Raw genomic sequence first — 21423 nt, forward strand, 5'->3', positions numbered from 1 at the left:
TTGCGAAACATAGTGACGGTTACTAAGGGCAAGGGATTCTAATGTTGTCTATTCTGTTACATTTCAGTTTTTAAGCTGATTGCCATCCACTGACTTTTTTTTTTTTTTTTTTTTTTTTTTTTTTTTTTTTTATGATCAATTAATGTGTCACGACCCACAGTTTTCAAAACACTGCCTAGGAGAAGACTCCAGTCTTCTTAAGTTGCAGGCGATGGCAGGGATTCCTGTCAAAGACGCCAGGAGGGGGCTGCAGAAGTGAATGTGGAGAGGCTCCGGGCTAAGGAGAATTTGGAGATTTAGTTGAAGCCCCGATGGGAGAGAGGGTGGAGAGGAGCAGAGGCCTGGAAAGGAGTCGGCGGGAACTACCCGTCCTGGTGATGCAAGAGGAGCCCCTGAAGATACTGTGGACGTGAGGACAGCGTGGAAATCAGGTTCTCACAGTAATTCAGCGACCGCCGGGTGCCGCATTTCCTAAGTGTGCACGGAATGCCTTCTGCATCTCTGACCTGATACGGATTTCCAGCTCCTCGACTCACTCATCCTCCCTCCCAGGACGGCGTGCACCGCCCACTCCTTCACCCATTCTTCCCACACGGCTCTCAGGGATCGCCAAGGAGGTGCGACTGGGGGAGACACGCTGCCGCCGGTGCCCCCTTGTAAGTCTGTTCCCCCTCCCGCCCCAGCACGCGCGCACACACGCACAAAGTTCTGGTTGCTACCTCTGCGGACCGGCTCTCCTTTGCTGATCAGAATTGATCTGGGCGCACACCTTGCCCTCCCTCGCCTCCCTCGCTCCCTTTAATATCTACTCCCAGGCCCCGCCCCCTCACCAGGCCCCGCCCCGCAGGCCCCGCCCCCTCTTCCACCCGGCCGGCCCCGCCCCCCCCGGCCGGCCCGCCGCTCTGCCCTCGGCTCGGCCTTCTCCGCCTCGCATCCGTGCCATCGGCGCTCGATTGCGCGCGGACTCCGCTCTCCGCGGCTCCCTCGCTCGCTCGCGCTCGGCCCGCCGCTCCCCGCCCCCCGGCCCCCGCCCCCCGCCCCTCCTCCCGGCTCCTCCCGCCCCTCCTCCGCCTCCCGTGCAACTTTTGCCGAAGCCCCCACACACAGCCATGCTGAGCTGAGCTCCGGCCGGGGACTGGCCGCGCGCTGCCCGCCCCGGCTCCCGCCCCACCGCGGACCCGCTCGGGGGCCGCGGCCGCTCGGCCCCTCGGCCTCGGCCGCTGCGCCCGCCCGGCCGCCCCGGAGCCCCCCGCGCAGGGCCCGGGCCGCGGCGGCGGCGGCGCCCGGCCCCCTCCTCCGGCACCGGCCAAGTGAGGCGGTGATGCGGGCGCTGGCGGCCCCGGCTGCGCCGAGAGCGGAGACACAGGCTCAAGATGGCAGATTCCGACTGAGGCTGGGGGGGCCGAGCTCGCGCGCCGCGTTCCCTTCTCCGTTGCCATGAATCGCGGACACCCCGGCCCCGATGGCCCCCGTGTACGAAGGTAAGGGGTGCCCGGCCCGCCGACCCCGCGAGCCCAGCGCCGCCGCGGTCCCCGCAGCTTTGTTCTGCCCGCGGCCCCTCGCCGGGCAGCCCCCGGCCCGCAGCCCCCGGGCGCCCGGCCTCCGCGCCCCACCCCCGGGCTTCCCCCGGCCCCCCACCCCTCCCGCGACCCCCTCGCCTGCCCAGAAAACAACCGGGATCCGGAATTTAACAGGATCTTATTTCCAGGGTGGAGAAGGGGGGTGGGGGTGCGAGGGTGGGCTGCTGCCCGAAGAAAAGACGTGGGGAGGGGGCGCCTGGGAAAAGACCGATCCGTGACTGTGCTTTTCATTTATTTGTACTAAATAAAGGTGATGCGGTTGAGCGTTCATCTTCACCCCCCGCCCCCAACGAAGATTACCTTTAGGATTATCTCCTTTCCACTCTGTCCTCACCGCTCCCTTTCCATGTCTCTCCACTCCCACCCCACACTCCTTTATTCCTCGCGAGCCGCTGATTTCGGGGGGCTGTGGGATCGGAATGTGCGGGGCTCGGTGATGAGAGAGGGGAGAGAGGAAAAGTCCATTTCAGACCCGGGCAGAACAATGAAATAGGCGAAAATCTCCCCGCATCAGCGTGTGGAAGGCAAAATGTAGTTTAGGTTTTCAAGTCGAGGAGGCGGCCAGGACGTTTTTCTGGATCGGTTTGGGTAAACCTGCGTGGTGCACCTTCACCTGGCGTTGGGTCATTCTTTTTTTCTGGTTTGACTGTCTTTAGGAAGAAAGAAAAGAACGGAAGGCAAAAGCACTACGTTTCTCTCGCACTCTCTCTCCCTCTTTCGTTTCTCTTGAGTCAGTTCTGTCAGCTTCCAGCCAGAAATCAAACCAGAATCAACTAAGTTTTTTACACTTCAGGGTGTTTTTTTTTTTTTTTTGTGCGTGTGTGTATGTCTATGTGCTTGTAGTAGGAGGGATTTTAAACCTAAGTGTGCCTAATTTTTCAGTCATTTCATCGTGAAAATGTTTTTCTCATGAAATCATTGGAATAGCAGCCTTTACATACTTTTAGCGTCAGTCCATCTGGCTTTCTTTCGGTTTTGTTCAGATATTCTGTGGATGAAATAGCAAATGAGAGGGGGAAAGGGTTTGTGTGGAACAGAGAGGAGGGGCGAGGAAAGATTTTAATCCTTCTATAAATCCGGAGAGCAGTGGTGGCGAGTGAAACAGGGAACGCATTAATAGTTTTATCTCTGTTGTAAGAGGCAGATTAAAAAAAAAAACTTATCTGAAAAGAAAATCTGTTATTAGTTCCAGGGCTCCAAATGAATTAGGTTTCTGGGTGGAATAAAGTTACCAGTCAGGCCTTGGATAACGAGGCTGTAAATAACCTATGGACTGTAAATATTTTTTTTCAGACTCTCTTGGAAACAAAGGGGCTGTTTAGAAGGCAACAGAGAGATGTTATTCCAGGGGCTTTCCTCTTTGATTCTGAAGAACACAAGGTCCATTTAACCATTCGACAAAACAAAACGAAATTTCTGATCACTCCACCATGCAGAATAGAATGAGCCCGTGGCTCTGTGAACATGCGAGGAGGACCCATGATGGGCATTCATTGTTCGCCTGTGTCTATGGGAGGGGGCTACAGTCACTGCTCCCACTGTCTATGGAGTGTTAAAATGAAACAATTTTCTCTTTATTAAGTACCTCCTTGAGACTCCCTCTGCTGGACACTCCGGGTGAACATTAGAGAAGGAACTTGGCATTGAATTCAGAACTATAGTAACCGGCTGCTTTCCCTTTCACAAGGGGCTGGGTATGTGGGTTGGGATGTATTTTGTCAACTTTGTAGAAAGCCATCCTGGGAACTGCGCTGGTCCTCTCCTGTTCCTTTCATTCTAAATGGAACGTAAGCCATAGCCCTGAGGCGAAGACTGGGCACTCCTGTTCTTACCACAGTGTTCTTCCAGGGCTTTACACCAGATAAAGGGCTGCAGGTGTGTAAGGTGTCATGGTTGAAGTAGAATCAGGGATCTCCGAGGTCTCAGCAGCACTGTTTTTATTTGCAAGCCTCCCGCCCTGTCCCAGGTGACCTTCCTGGTCCCCTCCTTGAAGCCTGGGTGTCGTTCTGTCTCGTCTCTGTGCTCTCTTAATCATTCCTATATGCTTTGTACCCTTGGAGTCTGCAGAGTTTCTCTGTGCATCTCTATAATTCTTTGCCTAGTCTGACTCCTCTCCCCTCCTCAACCAGTTCAGCCTCACTCTGCACTAGCCCGGGCCTGGGCCTTACTGGACGAGACTGTGGGTCGTGCTCTAGAATAGACAGGTGACCTCTATAATCAACGATTGTATTGCTGGGACCTCCATTCACGTACTGTGATGAGTGCTTTTGAGACTCCAGTGACCTCCTTTTTCCCTCCTTGGTGACATCCTCTGGATTCAGTGGACCTGATTTTTACCATATCCCAATCAGAGCACGTGGATTCCCTGTGTGTATCTTGAAGGAGCAGGGCTTCTCCTGTGGTAGTCTCCAAGAAGAGTGATTTCTTACAGTTTTTGAGTTATTAAAAAAAGAAAAAATCAAACATGGGGTTCTTCTTAGGAGACGTATGAGAGGTGAGGCATTTCATCCGAAATTCAAGAGTGTACTCGTTTGTTTAAATGGGGTGGAGTTGCGTCAGGTTGGGATATTGGGTGAAGGCCTGAATGCATTAGGGGAGCATTCTGAACTGCCAGATATTTAGGGAGAAATGCTGTCTTTGAAACAGGGTATGTTTGATAATACGAATTAATGGGTAGCAAAGTGTAGTCAGTCCACCACAATATGTTTCTAAGGATAGGTTTATAAATAGCACATTCGTTTTCAGTGGCTTGGTGCAGTTTAAGTTAAACTTCTTTAATAAGGTTTATTTTCTTTAGAAGGTTAACCATTCGCCTTGCGATTGTTGTTTACCCCATCAACTTGCTTAGCAAGGCTTTCTTTCATTATGTAGTGCAAAGGCCAACCACAGAGTTCTCTAGTGCCATGGGTTCTGAATGAGGGGATCCTAAATTCCACGTTAATTATGTTCTGCTGTACCTGAGATGAGCCACGGACTTACACAGTCAGTTTTCCCAAAACTGCAGTGCCGAAATCTATCATCAGCTGGGCCCGAATATACCTACCAAGATGCCTACCTACCAAGATGTGGATTCTGAATCATCTTCCATGAAAAGAATTTGATGACACATGTTCCAAAATATCTTTTCCTGTGTTTATGTTTTATATTTTTAAAATGAGTAAGTATAAATATTGTTTTCAGGCTCACCACATTTGAGTAGTGAATCAAGCCTCGTTAATTTTATCCTCAATTCCAGATAGTGTGGGTACAATACTTGAATCAGAGAAACCTGTGTTTGAATCTGGCTGTTATGACTTTGGGCATGTTACTTAACTTCTCTGAGCTTTTTCTTTTTAAGCCTTATTGGATTATGTAAGGACTCGGCTAGAAACCAGTATATGTAAAGTGCCTGGCGATAGTAGGCATTTTCTCAGTGCGTGTTAAATCTATCTTTTGAGCTGCTTGCAGGCGTGATGACTCCAGGGAAAGAATAACCCACAAATAGTTTAGAAAACCAATAATAGCAACATTTCAATTATTAATCTCCTGCTATTCCTTTTCCAGTTTGGGCACCAGCAACAATAAACCCCCTCTGGCCACAGAAGAAAGAGCATTTTTTGACCCCCTCTGTGACCTTTCCAGAGTCTTGATTCCCACTGAGCTGCTGCTGATTTCAGGTAGAGAATTTCTCTTCTGTAGTGGCACATTCTATACCACTTTAAAAATGAGGAAACAAACCGTTAGAACAGAGTTTCAGAGGCTGCAGCTGTGCCTCTGGGAAAGTATCCCAAAGAATGAAAGCTATAACCTTTGCCCTAAACCAGGATCTACAAACTTAGACGCTAGACCTGGAAAGGGAGTACCCAGGGCTGGCTCCCCAAGGGTCTCCTCGGGGAGGCCCCCAGCTGCCCTTGAGCTCATCATGCACTAAACATAATCTTCCTACAAAAGAAATTTGGTGCTTTATGCAAATTGCAGCCGCTCATATTCTTCATATTTTATTTGGTCTGTTTTTTCCTTTCTCCCTTCCTCCCATAGAAACCAATCTTGGGGAACCACCTTTGAGGTCTAGATGGAACAAAGTAGTGATGATCAAGAGGGTATTGCCAGTGCTTTCTGGTAGTCGTATGATGACAATTCAGTCACTTCAGGTTGCTATCAAAGGCAGGACTCAGAATAATGCCAGCAGACTTTATATAACCATGACAGAGTGTGCGCTTGAAAGGCCCAAGCTCATAATAGTCCATTTCACGTGGCAGTACTTTATTGGGGAGAAAAAGAAAAGGGAAGTTGAAAACCTGGAGTATAGGAAGGTCTTTAGTTTTCATCTCAAAGAAAATGAGGCGCCTGCAGTTTGTCGTGATGATTGTGACGCAGACCCCCCCTTAGTTTGTGCTACACTCTCTGCCCTCATGAACTCACTTCTCCTCCTAACAGACCCACAAGGTAGGCACTGTCCAGACAGGGCACATCTTTAGTGTGTTCATTTAACAACCATTTATACATTTATGTAGGTCCCTGTCCTGGAGGAGTTCAGGGGGGATGGGAAGTGAAAGTCAAAACTAAACATGGACTCGCCAGCCTGCTGTGTGGCTCAAGATGGAAGGCTGTTTTTGTGTGCACGTATTATGTGCCAGCTCTTAATTTTTACATGCTAATGTTCCTTAAGGTGGAAAGGGAAGATCCCATTTCTTTGTTTTCTCTTGAAATATTTTCTTGGAATCAAAAAGTATTTCTGATTATAGAAAATACCTACTACAAATTTCCTTAGAAATTACCACCTCTAATTTGCAGAAGATTCTGTCTTCCTCTTTCATGACTTAGATTGTATGCCCTTGTCAATGCACATACATTTCTGATTTGCACATGGTGCTTGGAAACTTGGGTTTTGGTGTTTAGCATTACAGGCTGTTTTGCGAATGGATCCTTGCATCAGATGTGGCTGTTGGAAGATTAATTCCTGGTTTTGCTGCCTGACTGAGATCTTGAACTCCAGGTCGTTCTGTGGCGCTCGTTGGCAGGGATATAGTTGGGTGGTCCTTCAGCAGGTCAGTCAGGGTAGGGAGTTGAAGAAGAAACCCAGCTCTGCCTGCCTCTTGGGAGCGTGGAGCCCAGAGCAGGAGAGGACCTTGGGAGAAATATAGTTCACCCTCCTGCCTTCAGCAAGCGACTTGAAATTGTCAGTTTATCAAAAAAAGTTTTTTTCCAGGGAAAGGCCACACTAGTAACTCCCTCCCTCAGTGACCAATCCCAGTATTCTATTAGCCTGGTTGTCAAGAAACTCCTGGGCCGACCTGGAACCTCTCTTGCTGTCACTCAAACCTGTTTGCTTTTGCTCGGTTCCTTTCTCTAAAACCTTTCATATACTTGAAGATAATAACTGGGTCGCTGGAGCTTGTTCCTCACAGAGCCTGTTCTGTGTCCTCCCTCCTCTGAACTCTCTCTGTTTTCTCCACATTAAAAACAAATGGTGGTGATCAAAACTGAATACAGTTCTTTAATAATGGTCTCATTAGTACAGCTCATACAAGAAAAACGACTTCAGGGTGGTTGCCTCATTGTGAACCCCTGGAGGGCAAGAACCAAGTCTGATTCATCTTTGTATCCCCCACAGCAGCTGTGCAGTTCCTTAAACTAGTAGGCACTTCATAAATATTTGTTGCGTTGACTCCTCCTTTTAATATATCTAAGTAATAACTGACATTATACGAGCCCTGGGTTGATGGCTCTTGGTTACCTTGCTTTCACCTCAATTCTGAGTATTTTTCTTGTTTTCATGTCTTGGTTGCCCTCACCCCAACAGTGCCATCTTCTGCTTGACTCTTTGAATCTGGTCTGCGTCATTTTGAGTTTCACCCCAATACTTCCAGCTCTCTTAGAACCTTATTTAATTTTCTGCTGCAGATCCGACAAACAAAATGCAGAGGACATAAATATAAAAAAGTTGAACTACTCTTGAATGAAGAGGTGAGAGCACACAGAATAATCTTGATGATGCAGTGTAATCTTAGTTCATCCAGGTTTAGAAAGGACAGTTTGTCAAAATCTTTACAGATGCTGAGTCAGCTAAAGCCATACCTGTTTTACCAGGTTCTCTGCAGAGAGTCAGCGAGGTGTCAGGAGAGGGGTTGTAAGTAGACTTGCAGTGGGAATGCCTCCCTCTCTTTGGTCTAAAGCCGATGGAAAAGGCAAAAGACATGATGGGCAAAGCCATTCAGCTTGTGATTCTCTAAAGGACAACTTTGCCATTAGAAAGGAAGCTGGTAAAATAGTTGCCAATGGAACACAAAGGAGCAAGCCCCTAAAATTGCAAAATAGTTTTGTCGTTTTTCAGCCACCAATTTCCAAACACGGCATTGAACAGATTTGTATTGTTTTTGAAAGTGGTCCGTGTTAGCGCTTCTTTTGCTCTGTAGGATCTGATGAATTAAATGCCACTGTGTTTAAGCAGAATGAAGATTGATTCCCTCTTGCATGTGCTAATGCTGTAGACTTTACCAAACCTTCGTTGTCACAATAAGAATTCAGTCTAATATATGGGTGGATAAGGGCATTTTCCCCAGGTCGCGCTGTCCGTCCTCAGTGAAGGATTGCTACAGAACCTGCCAGAACATTGGGTACAAAAAATCCCATTTGGTTCATGCAGTTACAGATTGTATCCTGATGAAATAAAGTTTGTTCCTCTATTTTTGCCGTTTTCCTCCCTATCAATCAATATTACCTCATTGATTCAACCTATGGAATTGTTGTTCACAATGTAAAATGATTTTTCCAAGGGCTTATCATAAGAAAAGTGATCCATCACCCCGTTCAACATAGAACTTCTCCTTTCATAGCACTAAAGAGGCCCATTCGGATGGTATGTGTTCCCGGAATCCTGTTGAAAGTCACATGGTAAGGACATTTGGGAAGCTCTGGCTCGCTGCTGGTAGTGGAAGTGTGTTCTTTTTTTATTTTAGTTTTTTCTCTAATGAGGAATTTATAGGCTCTGACAGAAGCCGGCCTGTAAACTCTTGAAATTGTGCAGAAAAGCAGTAAGTTCCACCCTCCTGAGTTCTGTGTAACTGTACCTATTCACCAGACTCCAGGCTGATAGCAGGAGCTGCTGCAGGGGAATACATTTCAGGGGAACTCATAAGGGGTGGCGGGGGGGGAAGAGAGAGAGAGAGAGAGAGAACATGGGCACTTGGCGTTACCCCTGAACCACTTCCGTCTCCAGCTCCAGCGTGATTACTGTTATTCATTAAGCGTGACGTGCGCCATCAGGAAGAGGTTAATCGATATTCATTATGTTCTGTTAACGGAGATGGGGAGGGTCTCTAATGTATTAGAGAAATGTGTTCATTAGCAAATGGTTAAAATAAAGAAACTCTTTCATTGGGTTATACCATGACTTGCTCTGAAAAGGATTTAAGGCTGCTTTAAAGGGTTCCGTTTCTGGAGGAGGGGAGTTTGTGTAGATCAGTTTTGTGGAGCTGCTGATTTCCAAGGCTGTCGGATAAATGGGGGTCTTCCTATATGAAGAGGCCACAGAACCAGTCAGAGCTCTTGTTCTGGCTTAAGAAGGTGAATAAGCAGAGTGTATAACGGAATTCACTTGGAGTGGGAAGCACGGAGTAGAGTAGCAGACGAGAACGGAGTGTTTGGGAGCAGTTGTTAAAAGGTTTAGAACAGGTTCTGATTCAAGAGACATTTCATGGTGTGCAGGGAGAAGGGGACTGGTATAATCCACGTGATACTTGAACAAGATCATTGTTCCTGGCCTGGACGTCCTAGAAGGAATGAGGCAGCCAGGGGTGAGCCCTGCTGGGAGGCTGTGCAGTGTGGTGGGAGGTGTGAGCACCGTGGCGATGGGGTCACACAGGAGAACACATGGAGAGCACTTAGCACGCCTGACCCAGGGCTTCAATACATATGTGTTCCTTTTCGCTCCCCTCCCCACACCTCGTGGATTTAGGATCAGGAAAGGTTGCTGGTGTTAGCAATACCATGATATTCTGCTTTTCTAAAGAATTTCTTCTTTTTATAGGCTTTCTCACATTCCACATTAGGATCACACTCTCTCAGGATCTTACTGGGCCAGAGTGTAACCCAAGTGGGGTCCTCACACATTAGTATTAACCTTTGGGAACCCAGAGCAGTGAGGCGGCTGCCCCAGTGCCGTCGGGAGAGTTGGGGGAAGGCAGAGCCGAGCCTCTGGCCCCCGGGAGAGTGTGCGCATAAAGCCCAGAGCACGCCCCTGGGCTGCGTTACCAGAGGGAGCTGGAGGGGTGATGGTTCCCACAAGGCCGTCAGAGCCAGGAGGCTTTTTCCCCAGACCCAGGAGGGAGCTACTGGTGGTGGTTCTCCTGGGTCCCCTTGCAGTCCACCGTGCCTCACCGAGCCCAGCGAGAGGGCGAAAGTCCCCCTTTCCCAAGGAAAACAAGGCCGCGCGCTCTCAGCTCCAGTGTCTAAAGAGTCTTCTGTCAGGAAGTTGTCCCTTATGTTTCCCTGAGAAAGTTCACAGCTTGTCACCATGAGCCACTTATTAAAAACAACCACAAAAATCACAGAAGAGAGACCAGTACAATCGTAATGTGTTTCCCAGAACCTCAGAGTACTTTGTAGTCAAGTGGCTTTTTTAAAAAACTCTGACTTCCCAAGGTACATGTTAGAGTCATTTTTTTTTTCCCATTGACATGACCAAAACCAGAGACCCATCTCTGTTGTCACGCATGACATTCTGGCCCCACATTGGATCCCGTTACCGTGCTCTGTCTTGTGTTGTTCCTGACCTGCCTTGGAAGATTCCCATCCAGAATGGTAACCCACCCATCAAAGTATTTGAACACGCAAGCTTGCCTTGACATTGGTGAGTCCTGGGACGACAGTGCCAACCAACGCTCCCAGCCTACGAAGCACCAGTTCTCTCTCTACCCCTGGTCTGTGTGTCCGTACTAAACTACCTCCACCTCCCCTTGGACCTGGGGGTGCCTCCTGGCCACCTGCTGAGGGGTGTCCACGTGTGTCCACAGGCCCTGGAGAAGGACTGGAAGTAGGCATGAGGCCTTTTGGACAGGGATTCCCGGGGACCCAGAGCACGGTCTGGGAGTGGGCACACCTCGTAACCCTGGGACTCCTCTTGCCTTGAAGAGGGGTGTGGCTGGCACCTTGAAAGTATGGGGTCCAGGGTGGTGCCCCTGTTGCCCTGTTCGAAGGGCAGTGCTGATAAGATAAGGGGACTTGTTGCTGTAAAACCTTGGGCAACAAAGGCAACTTGAAATGTTTCCTATTTATGCAAGCCATGGCTGGTGGTTGCTCACTGGATACTCTGTCCCTTTTTCCCTCCTCAGCCTTGATCTTACACTTACGGCTGCTCCATAAATCATAGTTGGTGAACTGATCCCTTTCCTGTCGCTTCCTCAGGAAAGGTCAATAACCAGTATGTTCCTTCTGCAGTGAAACTGAACAGAGAGCCTAGTAAATCGGACAGCTTTCCTGTTTTGTCTGTTTCAGCCACTGACATACGTGACCTCTCCTACTGCTGCCCTTCATTGATGTCTTCTCACCTCTGCTTCCACCTACTTACTATTGTGTCCCACTTGTCTACCCACAGCCAGATTCCTTTCCCTACCTATTTATTTGGTTTCGTGTATCTTGGCTGTGCATCTGCCTTGTTATACTTGTAGGTGAGAGGGTCTAAGCGGGGAGGTACACGTAGTTCTCTCTGGGGTATTTTTGTGTAGGGAACTGTTTTGGAGAAGTGGTTCTCCAACTTTGGCGATCAACAGTCACCTGGAGGGCTTGTTAAAACAGATCACTGGGCCCGCCCTCAGAGTTTCTGTTTCAGTGGTTCTGGGGTGGGGCTCGAGACTTTGCATTTCTAAGTGAGAACCCCTGTTTTGGAGGATTGCGTTCAGAATGAAAAAAATGAAATATTTAAAATCAGATTTAAAAAAGTAAATGTATTGGGGGTGACATTGGTTAATAAAATTCGATAGGTTTTGTTTTGATTAAAACTTTCCTTGGCTCTGTAAGAGCCGGAGACGTGGCTTGAGCATTATTGCAATTCAGCTGCCTTGTGTGGCCATGACGTCTGGAAGCCGTAGGACACTGTGCAGATCCAGCCTCCAGCCTTCCTGCCGCGGTGCCAGGAGACACAGGCCCCGTAAGTGTGGGAGCTGCGTTCTCTCGTTCTTCCAGAGCCACTCCGCCTGTGGTTCATCCAGTTTGGCCCTGGGGTCCCAGAATAGAAGGGGCAGATATCATGCAATAATAATATATTATTATTAACTAACAGAAAGAGCTCTACGATTTTCTGTATTTACAAAGGAGGTAATTGAGGCTTAGAGGTATTAAATAATATGTCCAAGGTGTCATCAGCAGTCACTGGTAGAGCCAGGACTTGAGCCCCACACGATACCAAAGCGTGCCCTTGTCTTGACTGGCAGGCTGCCCTGCTCCTCACAGGTAAGTTAGAGTGGTTGATGCAACACAGAGCAGTTGGGATCGTTGTTGGGGAAGGGCAACCACGGTGGGGCTGATGGTGCTCGAGTGTTACGGTCACATTTCCCAAGGCTCTGCTGTCCCATTTGCCTCCTCTTCATCGAACAGGGTCACAGGAGAGTGGGTGTAAAGCACTTGGCCCAGGGGCTGGCACATAGGAGGGGTACAGTAAACGGCAGCCAAGCCACGAGCCGCCTTTGAGCAGCAAAACATAAAATGTCTGCGAGTACTCACGGAGACCTCTAAGATAGAGGTGTTATGAAAAAATGTTCGTGACAGCTAATAATTCTCCAGCCCTAGCTATTGGCAGTTCTGTTCCACGGCTTCATGTACGTTCGTTGAATCCTTGTAGTAAAGCTCTGAGGTAGGTTCTGCTACCGTTGTGTTTTACTGAAGCACAGGAAGGTTCTGCAGCCTGAAAGTGGCCAGAATTGAGACTGCCCCCAGGCAGCCTGGATCCAGAGCTTGTCCCCCTGCCCGCCAGGCTGTAGCTGCAAAGTGGAGAGTTTCCCCAAGCCCTTCCTAGATAAGGGAGTGAAATTTGTAAATGTGCTCTTCTCCAAATGTAAGTCTTCTTTGTTTCAATCAAAATCTGAGTAAATGTTTCAAAATTTGAGAAACTTCTTTCTGTTGGTCTTCTTGAAAGATGAGGTGGGCAGAGAATCGTCAGGTGTGAAAGAGAAAGAGGAGTGAAGGGGCTGGCTCTCCCCTGTGTTAAACCTTAGAGCTTCCAATGGGCACAAACGTGGACAGACCCATCAGTGGGGCAGCATAGGTGAGCCAGGCTTAAGGCCCTGCTATCTGAGCACGAAGTGGATGGTGAGGGCGGTGCCACAGAGCAGTGGGAAGAGGACGTCGATTGAACAAACGGGGAGGGGACCATGTGATAGCAGTTTGAAACACCTCACTGGGTATTATCACTTCACATCATTATACCAACAAAAATTGTGTGTGATTAAAATGTTACAGCCAACAGAAGCCTGTTGAGCACATTCAGTACGCCAGAGGCTGCTCTAGGTGTTGGGTGGGCAGCAGTGAACAAAACAGGAAAACCCCTCAGCTGAAGCAGTGCGCATGTTAGTAGATAAAGGTAAATCATCCATTTTTTTGTTGTTGTTTTTTAAAGCTTGAAATAAATAGAGGTGGGTATTAAATGTCTGGAGGGGTTGAAATTTCTAAGCTTAGCATCTGTAGAAGAAATCACAAGGAAAATATCAATAGTTTCTCAGTGTAACATTTCCAAATGTTAAGGTTATTTCTGGTTTTCCTCTCATGAATTATTTCTCATTGTTATTCAATGTAACATTAAGGGGTGTCCGAATTTTAGGATAAGTTCTCCAAAGTAGAATTACTGGGTCAAGGAGTGTGAACATTTATTGGGTTCTAGATGGATACCACCAGATAACATTCCTCCCCAAAGTATTTTTATATTCAGCAAATCAAAGCACCTAGGTAAAGGTTTAAATTCACCCACCTGTTAACTCAGGAAGGAACAGAGTTCCTCACTGCTCTTAGGGGTTCCTGGGCCCTCTCTTCTTACAAGACATGTCATTTCAAAGAAAGGCTTTTAACACCATCTCTATATGTCAGTGACTCCCAGAGTTATTTTTTTACTTAGACTTCTTTTTTGAGCTCATAAAGCCATCAATCTACGTGACATCTCTGTTTGGATATCTCCCGGGCATCTCAAGCTAAACGTACAAAGAAAAAAATCTTGTTCGACCCTCTGAAATATGTACCTTCTAGAATTCTTGATTTCCGTAAAGAACATATTCTTCCACCTACCAGCTCACATCAGAAACCTGAGAGTCCTCCTTGACTTTGTTTTATTTCACATTAAATCCACCCCCAAATTTTATCGATTTTTGCCTCCTAAATGTAACCATTCTTGGTTTTCGCTGCGGTTCGAGTCTATAAAGTCGCCCACACTGAATTAGCAAATGTAAACCATTGCTCTTAGGTTAGCTTCCTGCGAGCCTCTGGCCATAGTTTCGTCAACTGATCAATATGTAACTTTGTATTATGTGTGCTTCTGTTTAAAGACACCTTACTTAATATATCAGTGATTCATTAACGTTGAACTCATGGCCTATACCACTAAGCTTCTTTACTACGACACGTATTTCTCTATCGGGCCTATCACAGCCTTTTTGTGCTTGGAAACCCCGGACGGCCCATCAGCACTATACTTCGGGGTCATTTTTAACCCTCAACAAGAAACACAAATGCGAAAAGTGGGGTACTTAAACAGACGGTGGAAAGCACACTTGACTTACAGGGTAAGAGCTGACACAGGAAGACGGAGCACAACCCTGTTTGACCTCAGCCGGGAGCGTGTGCGTCAGGCAGCCTAAATTCTTCGCTGCGGCTTGTGCGGGCCAGGGAGGGCCTGAAAGCACTCTCTGAGTACTGATTTTGAGGTTACAAATACATTTTCAGTGCGTCTGAATTCATAAAAACGGAATCCGTGAATAATGCAGAGCAACTGGATATGGTGAACCTGTCTGTCTGTTTCTCTCTGGTCCAGTGGTCAGCAAACCCAATATGTCAAGGGCCAGATAGTTATACTGGGCTCTGGGGCCAAAGGACTCTTGCAATGACTCAGCTCTGCAGTTGTGGTGAAAGCAGCTGTAGATACATAAATGAGTAGGCGGGTCTGTGTTCCAGTAAAACTTAATTTACAAAAATGGGTTGGGCTGGCTTTACCCTCAGATTGTCGTTTAGACGCTCGTAGCCTAGTCTAACCCACCATAAGGTCTCGTCTGGACTGCCTTCCTGACCTGTCCCCCCCATCTGTTCCTGAGCCTCCAGCCGATTTCCATGGTGATTCTAAGTGTAGATTAGATCCGATCACTCCCACTTCAGATGTCCAACTGCTCCCCATCACACTTCCAATAAAACCCCCAATCCAGAAGGTCATGGCTGCAGCACGGTCTCCGCTTATGTCTCCCAATCGCATTCCAGGCCGGCCCATCCTGGCCTCTTCCATGTCCGTGACTGTTCCCAGCTGTTTCCTGCTTCGTTGCCTTTACATTCTGCCTGCCTGGCTAACGGTTACTCACTCTGTAGTCATAACTGAAATGTCACTTCCTCCAGCATATAAATTAGACACCCCTCTTCTGATCACCCTGTTTGCCTTCATAACACTAGAGCTGTCAGGTACCATTTATTAGGGTGCATTTGTTTTCCACCTGTCTCCCCCATTAGACCACAAACTCTGTGAAGATGGGAATATGTCTGTGTTCTCTACCAGTGTTGCCTTCAGACACATTGTAGACACTTCCTAGAACTTGTTAAATCAGCAAATGATTGTACAATATAGTTTCGTTTATACAGATTTTTGTATGAAGCTACAATAGAGAAACCTGAAAAAGTCACCCATTTAGAGCATATAGTAGTATATCTTCTAAAATCGAGAGAGATGATTATTAAAGAGAAAAGTCATCCCGATAAGTGAGTTTGTAAACGGGTGAGAATGTATCTTTATTGTCAAAGGGTGATTCTGCCAACAATTCTATCTAGTCTAGTGTTTTCTCCCTGCACCTTGAGTGCTGTGTTAAATCCCGTTAGTCTGCCTTTTCTCCTACAGATTTTTTGAACATTGATGGTAATGTTTTCACGCAGGGAAGTGGGGTAAAGTGTGCTTAAGGAGGCATTTTGGTACATTTAAGGATTGGCATTAATTTCTTCTCTCACCGTCACCTCATTCCTCTGAGACCTTAACTAGTGCTTTATGAGTTTTTTCCCACAGCACTGCCATAGTCTGGGGGGAAAATCTTTGATTTGTCAGAATTATTTTAGCAATTAAGTCCAAGTCAGAGATCATTCCCAAATTATTCCAAGAATCCTGCATGCTATGTGTAGATGGAAAGACCACGTAGCATCTTTTAGGAAGCATTGTTTCCTAGGTGGCCTTTTGTAGATTAGCAGTGGTAAAATTTAAAGTCTTCCTTAACTTATCTTTTTAAAATGAATTATTATAGCAACACTACTTGTGCATTATAAAAAGTTAGAAAATCAAGGCAAGCAACATACACACACACACACACACTCACACTTTTTCTCTCTCCAGAGATTACCACTGTTATACCTCACAGGCATTTTTCTATGCATATATATGTACACATACTTTTTTTTTTTTTAACCAAAATGATATGTTACTGTTCTGCAATCTGCATTTTCCAATGAACAATTTCCAACTTTGCGTTTCACTAGAGTTCATTTCCTTTAATTCCTTGTCCATATTTGGCCCCCAAATGTCCTTTGAAGCCAGTTTGTTCAAATTAGTATCTAATTGAGGACTATGAACTGCATCTGGTGGTAACTTCCTTTCAGTCTCTCAGCCTGGCACAGCCTCTCACTGAAGAAACGGGCCAGCTGCCGGCGCAAGTTCTCCCCTTCTGGCTGTGTGCTGAGCGTCCGTCTCAGCCGCTGGGTTTCCTATAGGGATCTACAGGCTCATCAGATTCAAGTTCTTCATTTTTGGCTAGAATATCCCAGGGGTGATTGTGTACACTTCACTTACCTCCCAGTGACTTACTGTGAGTGAAGCTAAAATTTACCCCCTGGATTAGGGTTGTGGCAGCCTGGACGAACCTTCCATCGCCCAGTTCCATCTTCCCCCTTGAGACCAAAAAGTGACCTGTGTGGTGTAACATTGGCATATAGACCATTTGCTAAATGATTTTAGCACTGAATATTAATTCTTGCCTGAACTCATATGTTCATTAGGTTTTGTGAAATGGTGTTTTTTTAATCAATAATTTTTGTGTTACAACTTCAGGCAGTGAGAGCCCTTTAGCTAGCTCCTGTGACCCTTGCACAAGACCTCCCTATTCTTGAAAAGCTTTCTTGCTAATGGCATAAGATACCCCGGGCTCATCTCGGACTTGTTGGTGGAATTGGGCAGCGGTATTAGAGACTGTACCGTAGGCATTAGGGTGGTCATTGCAGCAGAAGTGACTTGTTTCTAGGCAATTTCAGTGGGCAAAGCTAGAAAACACATCTTGTTAAAAATTAAGCCTTCAGATTGACAGCTTCAATTTCATTTTAATTTCCCTGTGCTTTCACTTAGTTTCATCAATTTTGTCACTGTAACTCCTTTCTCTTCTACAGAAAATCTTTATTTTTTCTTTAACCTATAAATGTAAGAATAATGTTTCAAAATACCAGTATGTATATTATTACAAATATTGAAAATACAGAGAAAGTATAACACTTTATTATTTTTGTCTTGGCCTTAGAATACATCCGGCTAAGGGTATGTAATAAAAAACTGGCTCTCAAGTCCCTAAAAATGCTTTTGTGGAGTAACTGTGTCACCCGTTTGACATATGGTTAGGTTTGAATCTTTCAGTTTCTTTTCAGTTTAAGAAACTAATTTAGCTTTTTGGAGATAGGTGATGCATTTACATGACTGAAAGTTCAAAACTATATCAATGTTAAATCTAGATGGGAATTTGTTAAATTCTTCTCTCTACATTTCTTTATGTTTTAAAGTTAAAATAATTAAATTTAATATGTATAGAAAGACATACACAATGAAGTCTTGCCCTTTTTACTTTGTTCCCTCATGATAATCATTTTTATTTGTATCTTGCTTAACCTTTTGAGTCTTTCATTTTGCTGATTCAAATTGCGTGTGTGTGCACATACTCTCATTCTCCTTTATTTATACAAAAGGTAACATACCATATATGTGATTCTACATCGTAACTTTTTCTCTTATCAATATGTTCTAGAGCGCTTTTCAAATTAGTTCACAGAGGTTATCTCCAGTCTTTCTTATGGCCACAAAGTACTCGATTTTGTTGACATATAGTTTATGAAACATTAACATAATCTTGGATTATATCCAATCCTCTGCTATTTAGGAACAATCTTTAATGGGTAACCTCATATACATGTCATTTCCTACTCATGCAGGTGCATCTATGGGATAGGGTTCCATAAGTAGGATTGTATGGTCAAAGGGTGAGTACATCTGTAATTTTTTAAAGGTATTGACAAATGCCTCCTGTTAGGACTTGTACCATACTTCACTCACACAAGCTGTATGTAACTGTGCGGGTTTCCTTAGAGCATTGCCCTCAGACTCTATTGTCAAACTTTCAGCTTTTTGCTGGTAGGTGAGAAATTGTATTTTGATGTATGTAGTTTTAATATGTATTTTTTTATTATGTTTTATTATAAGTTCATTTGTTTAAATGTCCTTTTATATTTATTTTTATGTGAACTGTATTTTGAACTTTATACATCTTCCCACTGTGCTACTGGTCTTTTTCTTTATTTCTAAGAGCTCTTTATATATTGTCTTCAGTAGGAGTTGCAAATATTTTTTCCCAGTCAGTTGTGTCTGTTTGGATTCACTTATGGTGGGTTTTTCCCCCCTTTGAAAGTCTTTAATTTTATGTAATCAAATTTGTTTTTGTTTATGGCGTCTATATTTTGAGTCAAAGAGTTAGAAAGACATTTCCTATTTAAGTTCCTTCTGGTACTCTTATAATTTCATTTTTTTCCACTTATGTCTTTGTTCATTTGGTGTTTACACTAAGTTATGTTCTGAGGTTCAAAGCCAATTTTATATGTTTCAAATCCTCAATTGTCTCTACACCATTTATGAAAAGGTTTATATTTTTCCAGCAGTGTTGTAATGTCTACTTTGCCATATATTAAATTCCTATAGGGTTGAGAGTCTATTTTTGGACTCTATATATTTTTCCACTGGTCAGTCTGTTGTTAATTACTGAGTTTATATTATCTTTTAATATCTGAAAGGACTAGCTCTCCCTCATTACTCTTCCTTTTCATAGTTTTCTTGGCTATTCTCTTTGTCTGTTTTTCCATATGAACTTTGGAAACAACATGTCTTGATTTCAGAAGATACCTGTTCGTATTTCCATTGGGATCACATTAAATTTATAAATTACTTACGGAGAATTAAAATCTTTATGCGGTTGAGTCTTCTTATCTAAGATCATGTTTTCTTTCCAAGTTTTCTTTTTGTAATGTTTAAAGTTTTCTGTATATAGTTATACATATCTTAAGTTTATGCTTATAAAGTCTTTCATTGTCTTCTATTGGTTATGGTGATTTCCATATATATTTTAAACAGTGTTATTGAGATAGAATTTGCCTATTTAAAGTGTACAGTTCAGTGGTTTATAGGATATTTACAGAATTCTGCAGTCAGCACCAATCTCTAATTTTACAACATTTTCATCACCCCAAAAAGAAACTCTGTACCTATTAGTAGTCTTTACCCAGTCCCACCCTTCCCTCAGTCTCTGGAAACCACTATTTTTTTTAAAATTCTGGAATTTAATATAAATAGAACCGTACAAAACATTCTTTGTACGTGTCTGCTTTTACTTAGCACGGTGTTTCCAAGGTGTATCCATGAGCAGGTGTCTTTTTTATCATAACCATCCTTGTGGGTGTGAAGTGGTATCTCACTGTGGCTTCGATTCACTGACTTCTAAGTGTATGTAGTTTCCTTTTGCCTCCCACACTCTTGAGATATCATGCATGAAGGTAAGGAGTGGGCTTTTGATTCTCAATCCCCAGTGCCTACCTTGGTTTCTGGCAAATATTTGGTATTCAGTAAATGGTTAATGAATAAATGATTGGATCTATTATATTTCTAGGCCACCTTTACTTTTTAAAGTTAAAATGTGGTTTAGTACACATAAATTAATTTTTATTTTACCCGAGGCAAAATAACATAATTAGAGGGTGTTTCCCCCTCCTCTGGGAGAGTCATGTGTTAATCCAGCAGCGCAGTGAAAGCATTTCGTAGGATACGTGGTATGCGGTGACCAGCGTTACTGTTTCTTACATTAGAATGAACGAGAGCTGCTGGTACATGTGTCTAAGAGACACGTTGTCTTTTCAGGAGGAGGATTTTATTAAACCCTAGATTCTATTACTATTGAGGCTACTTGGTAACATATATAAGATAGAGATGAAAAATTAGCAAAGGTATTCTCGGCCTGGGAATGGGAGTTTTGAGTGAGATTGACCAGTTCATGCATATTTAAGAAGTCCTAAGTTTACCAAGGGCTGTGTTCCAAAATTTCTTTTTTAATATGGTTGCGTGGACATGGGTCACATTTAACAAAAGGGGGAAAAAAGTGGTATCAGGTAAGATTAGGGTCTTAAGCGAGCGTTAAAGAATATTTAAGAGAGCGTAACTGATGCATGTGTGAGAGCAAAGGGGTACATGGGAATCTCTGTACCTTCTGCCCAATTTTGCTGTGAACCTAAAACTGCTTTAAAAAATAAAGTCTAATGAGAAAATTTTTAAAGAGAGCATAGCTGAAGTAAATATATTTTATAGGAAAAGGGAAATAATTACATGCCAAAAAATAATACTGCATGAGAAATGATTATTTCTCTTTAAAGCCAGTGTATGAAGGAAGAAATTTTAATTTTAGAAATAGGTGAGGGGTGTGTGTGTGTGTGTGTGTGTGTGTGAGTTTGCAGGAGAATTTTGGGCACTGTCCAAGTGTTTAGAGGCTGACAATACTGGATTTCTATATTGCCACAATTTTGTCTAAAATATGTGACTTTTAACATGATTCTTAGCTTTCTGTTACGATGCACTTTTGGGGTCGGGGTAGGAGGAAGAGTGAGAGAGATTGATTTGTTCACTGAGTCACTCCTTCATTGGCTGATGGAGACAGATTGATTTCCTGAAGTGTCTGGGCCAGAGAGATGGGGGAAGGTAGAGCCTGATTCAAAGACTATGCTTTGAGGAAATATTTGTCTGAAAGGAATTAATTAAGAACTAAACTGTGTAAAATAGAAGCACTATCTGAAGGGCAGGTGGATAGAAAAAGGTAGTTGTGGATCCATCTTGAACCAATGATTTGACGGCCACAGGGAGCTGAATTAATCAGATTGCAGAGGAGGAACGTGCTGCAATGTCCCCAGCAAGGGGCCGTCCCGGGACACACGATTCTCTCGCACTGGAGGGATTCAAGATGAGCACCTTTTGATGGGACTGCTGGGGAGGAGGATCCAGACGGATGGTTGGACAAGCTGACCTTTACAGGTTCTTCTGAGAGAGAAGGGAATAGGCCTGGTCCCACAGGATGCGTCTGAAGCCCATGGTCCCAGCTCTGTTCCTCGTCACCTCCACAAAGGTCCTGATACACCCAATTCTGTTCTCCGTCAGTGCACAATGAAGCTTCAGTCGGGTGTTTCCTTGACCCAAAGCTAGATGACAGTGTTCATTGACCATCCACCATTTGTGCTCCTTGTGTTATGGGAGAAGTAGACAAAATCACTATTGTTCTTAACTGGTCCTGAAATTAAAGGACAAGGGCCTGATGGACGTACCGGATCTCCTTTTTCTAGCCCTTCAGTTCAGGCCTGT

At 44.8% G+C, this 21423-nt stretch overlaps 1 protein-coding gene across 8 annotated transcripts in view; it reads left to right on the plus strand.

Moving 5' to 3' along the window:
* Positions 1-1092: 1092 nt before the first annotated feature.
* HIPK2 (homeodomain interacting protein kinase 2) overlaps positions 1093-21423 on the plus strand; it is a 174016-nt gene continuing 153685 nt past the window's right edge. For 4 of the 8 annotated variants that reach the window (XM_074315297.2, XM_088799896.1, XM_074315299.2 and 1 more), the window contains exon 1: positions 1096-1481. In XM_074315297.2, the coding sequence (XP_074171398.1) occupies positions 1463-1481 (19 nt within the window). In that variant the 5' untranslated portion in view covers positions 1096-1462. Of the gene's footprint in view, positions 1482-21423 lie in introns of all 8 variants that reach the window. The other 4 variants (XM_088799894.1, XM_088799895.1, XM_088799897.1 and 1 more) reach the window with 3 other exon arrangements.

This window comes from Rhinolophus sinicus, chromosome 8 (assembly GCF_057876585.1).
Source record: "Rhinolophus sinicus isolate RSI-liver-muscle chromosome 8, RSI-T2T, whole genome shotgun sequence".
Taxonomy (NCBI): Eukaryota; Metazoa; Chordata; class Mammalia; order Chiroptera; family Rhinolophidae; genus Rhinolophus; species Rhinolophus sinicus.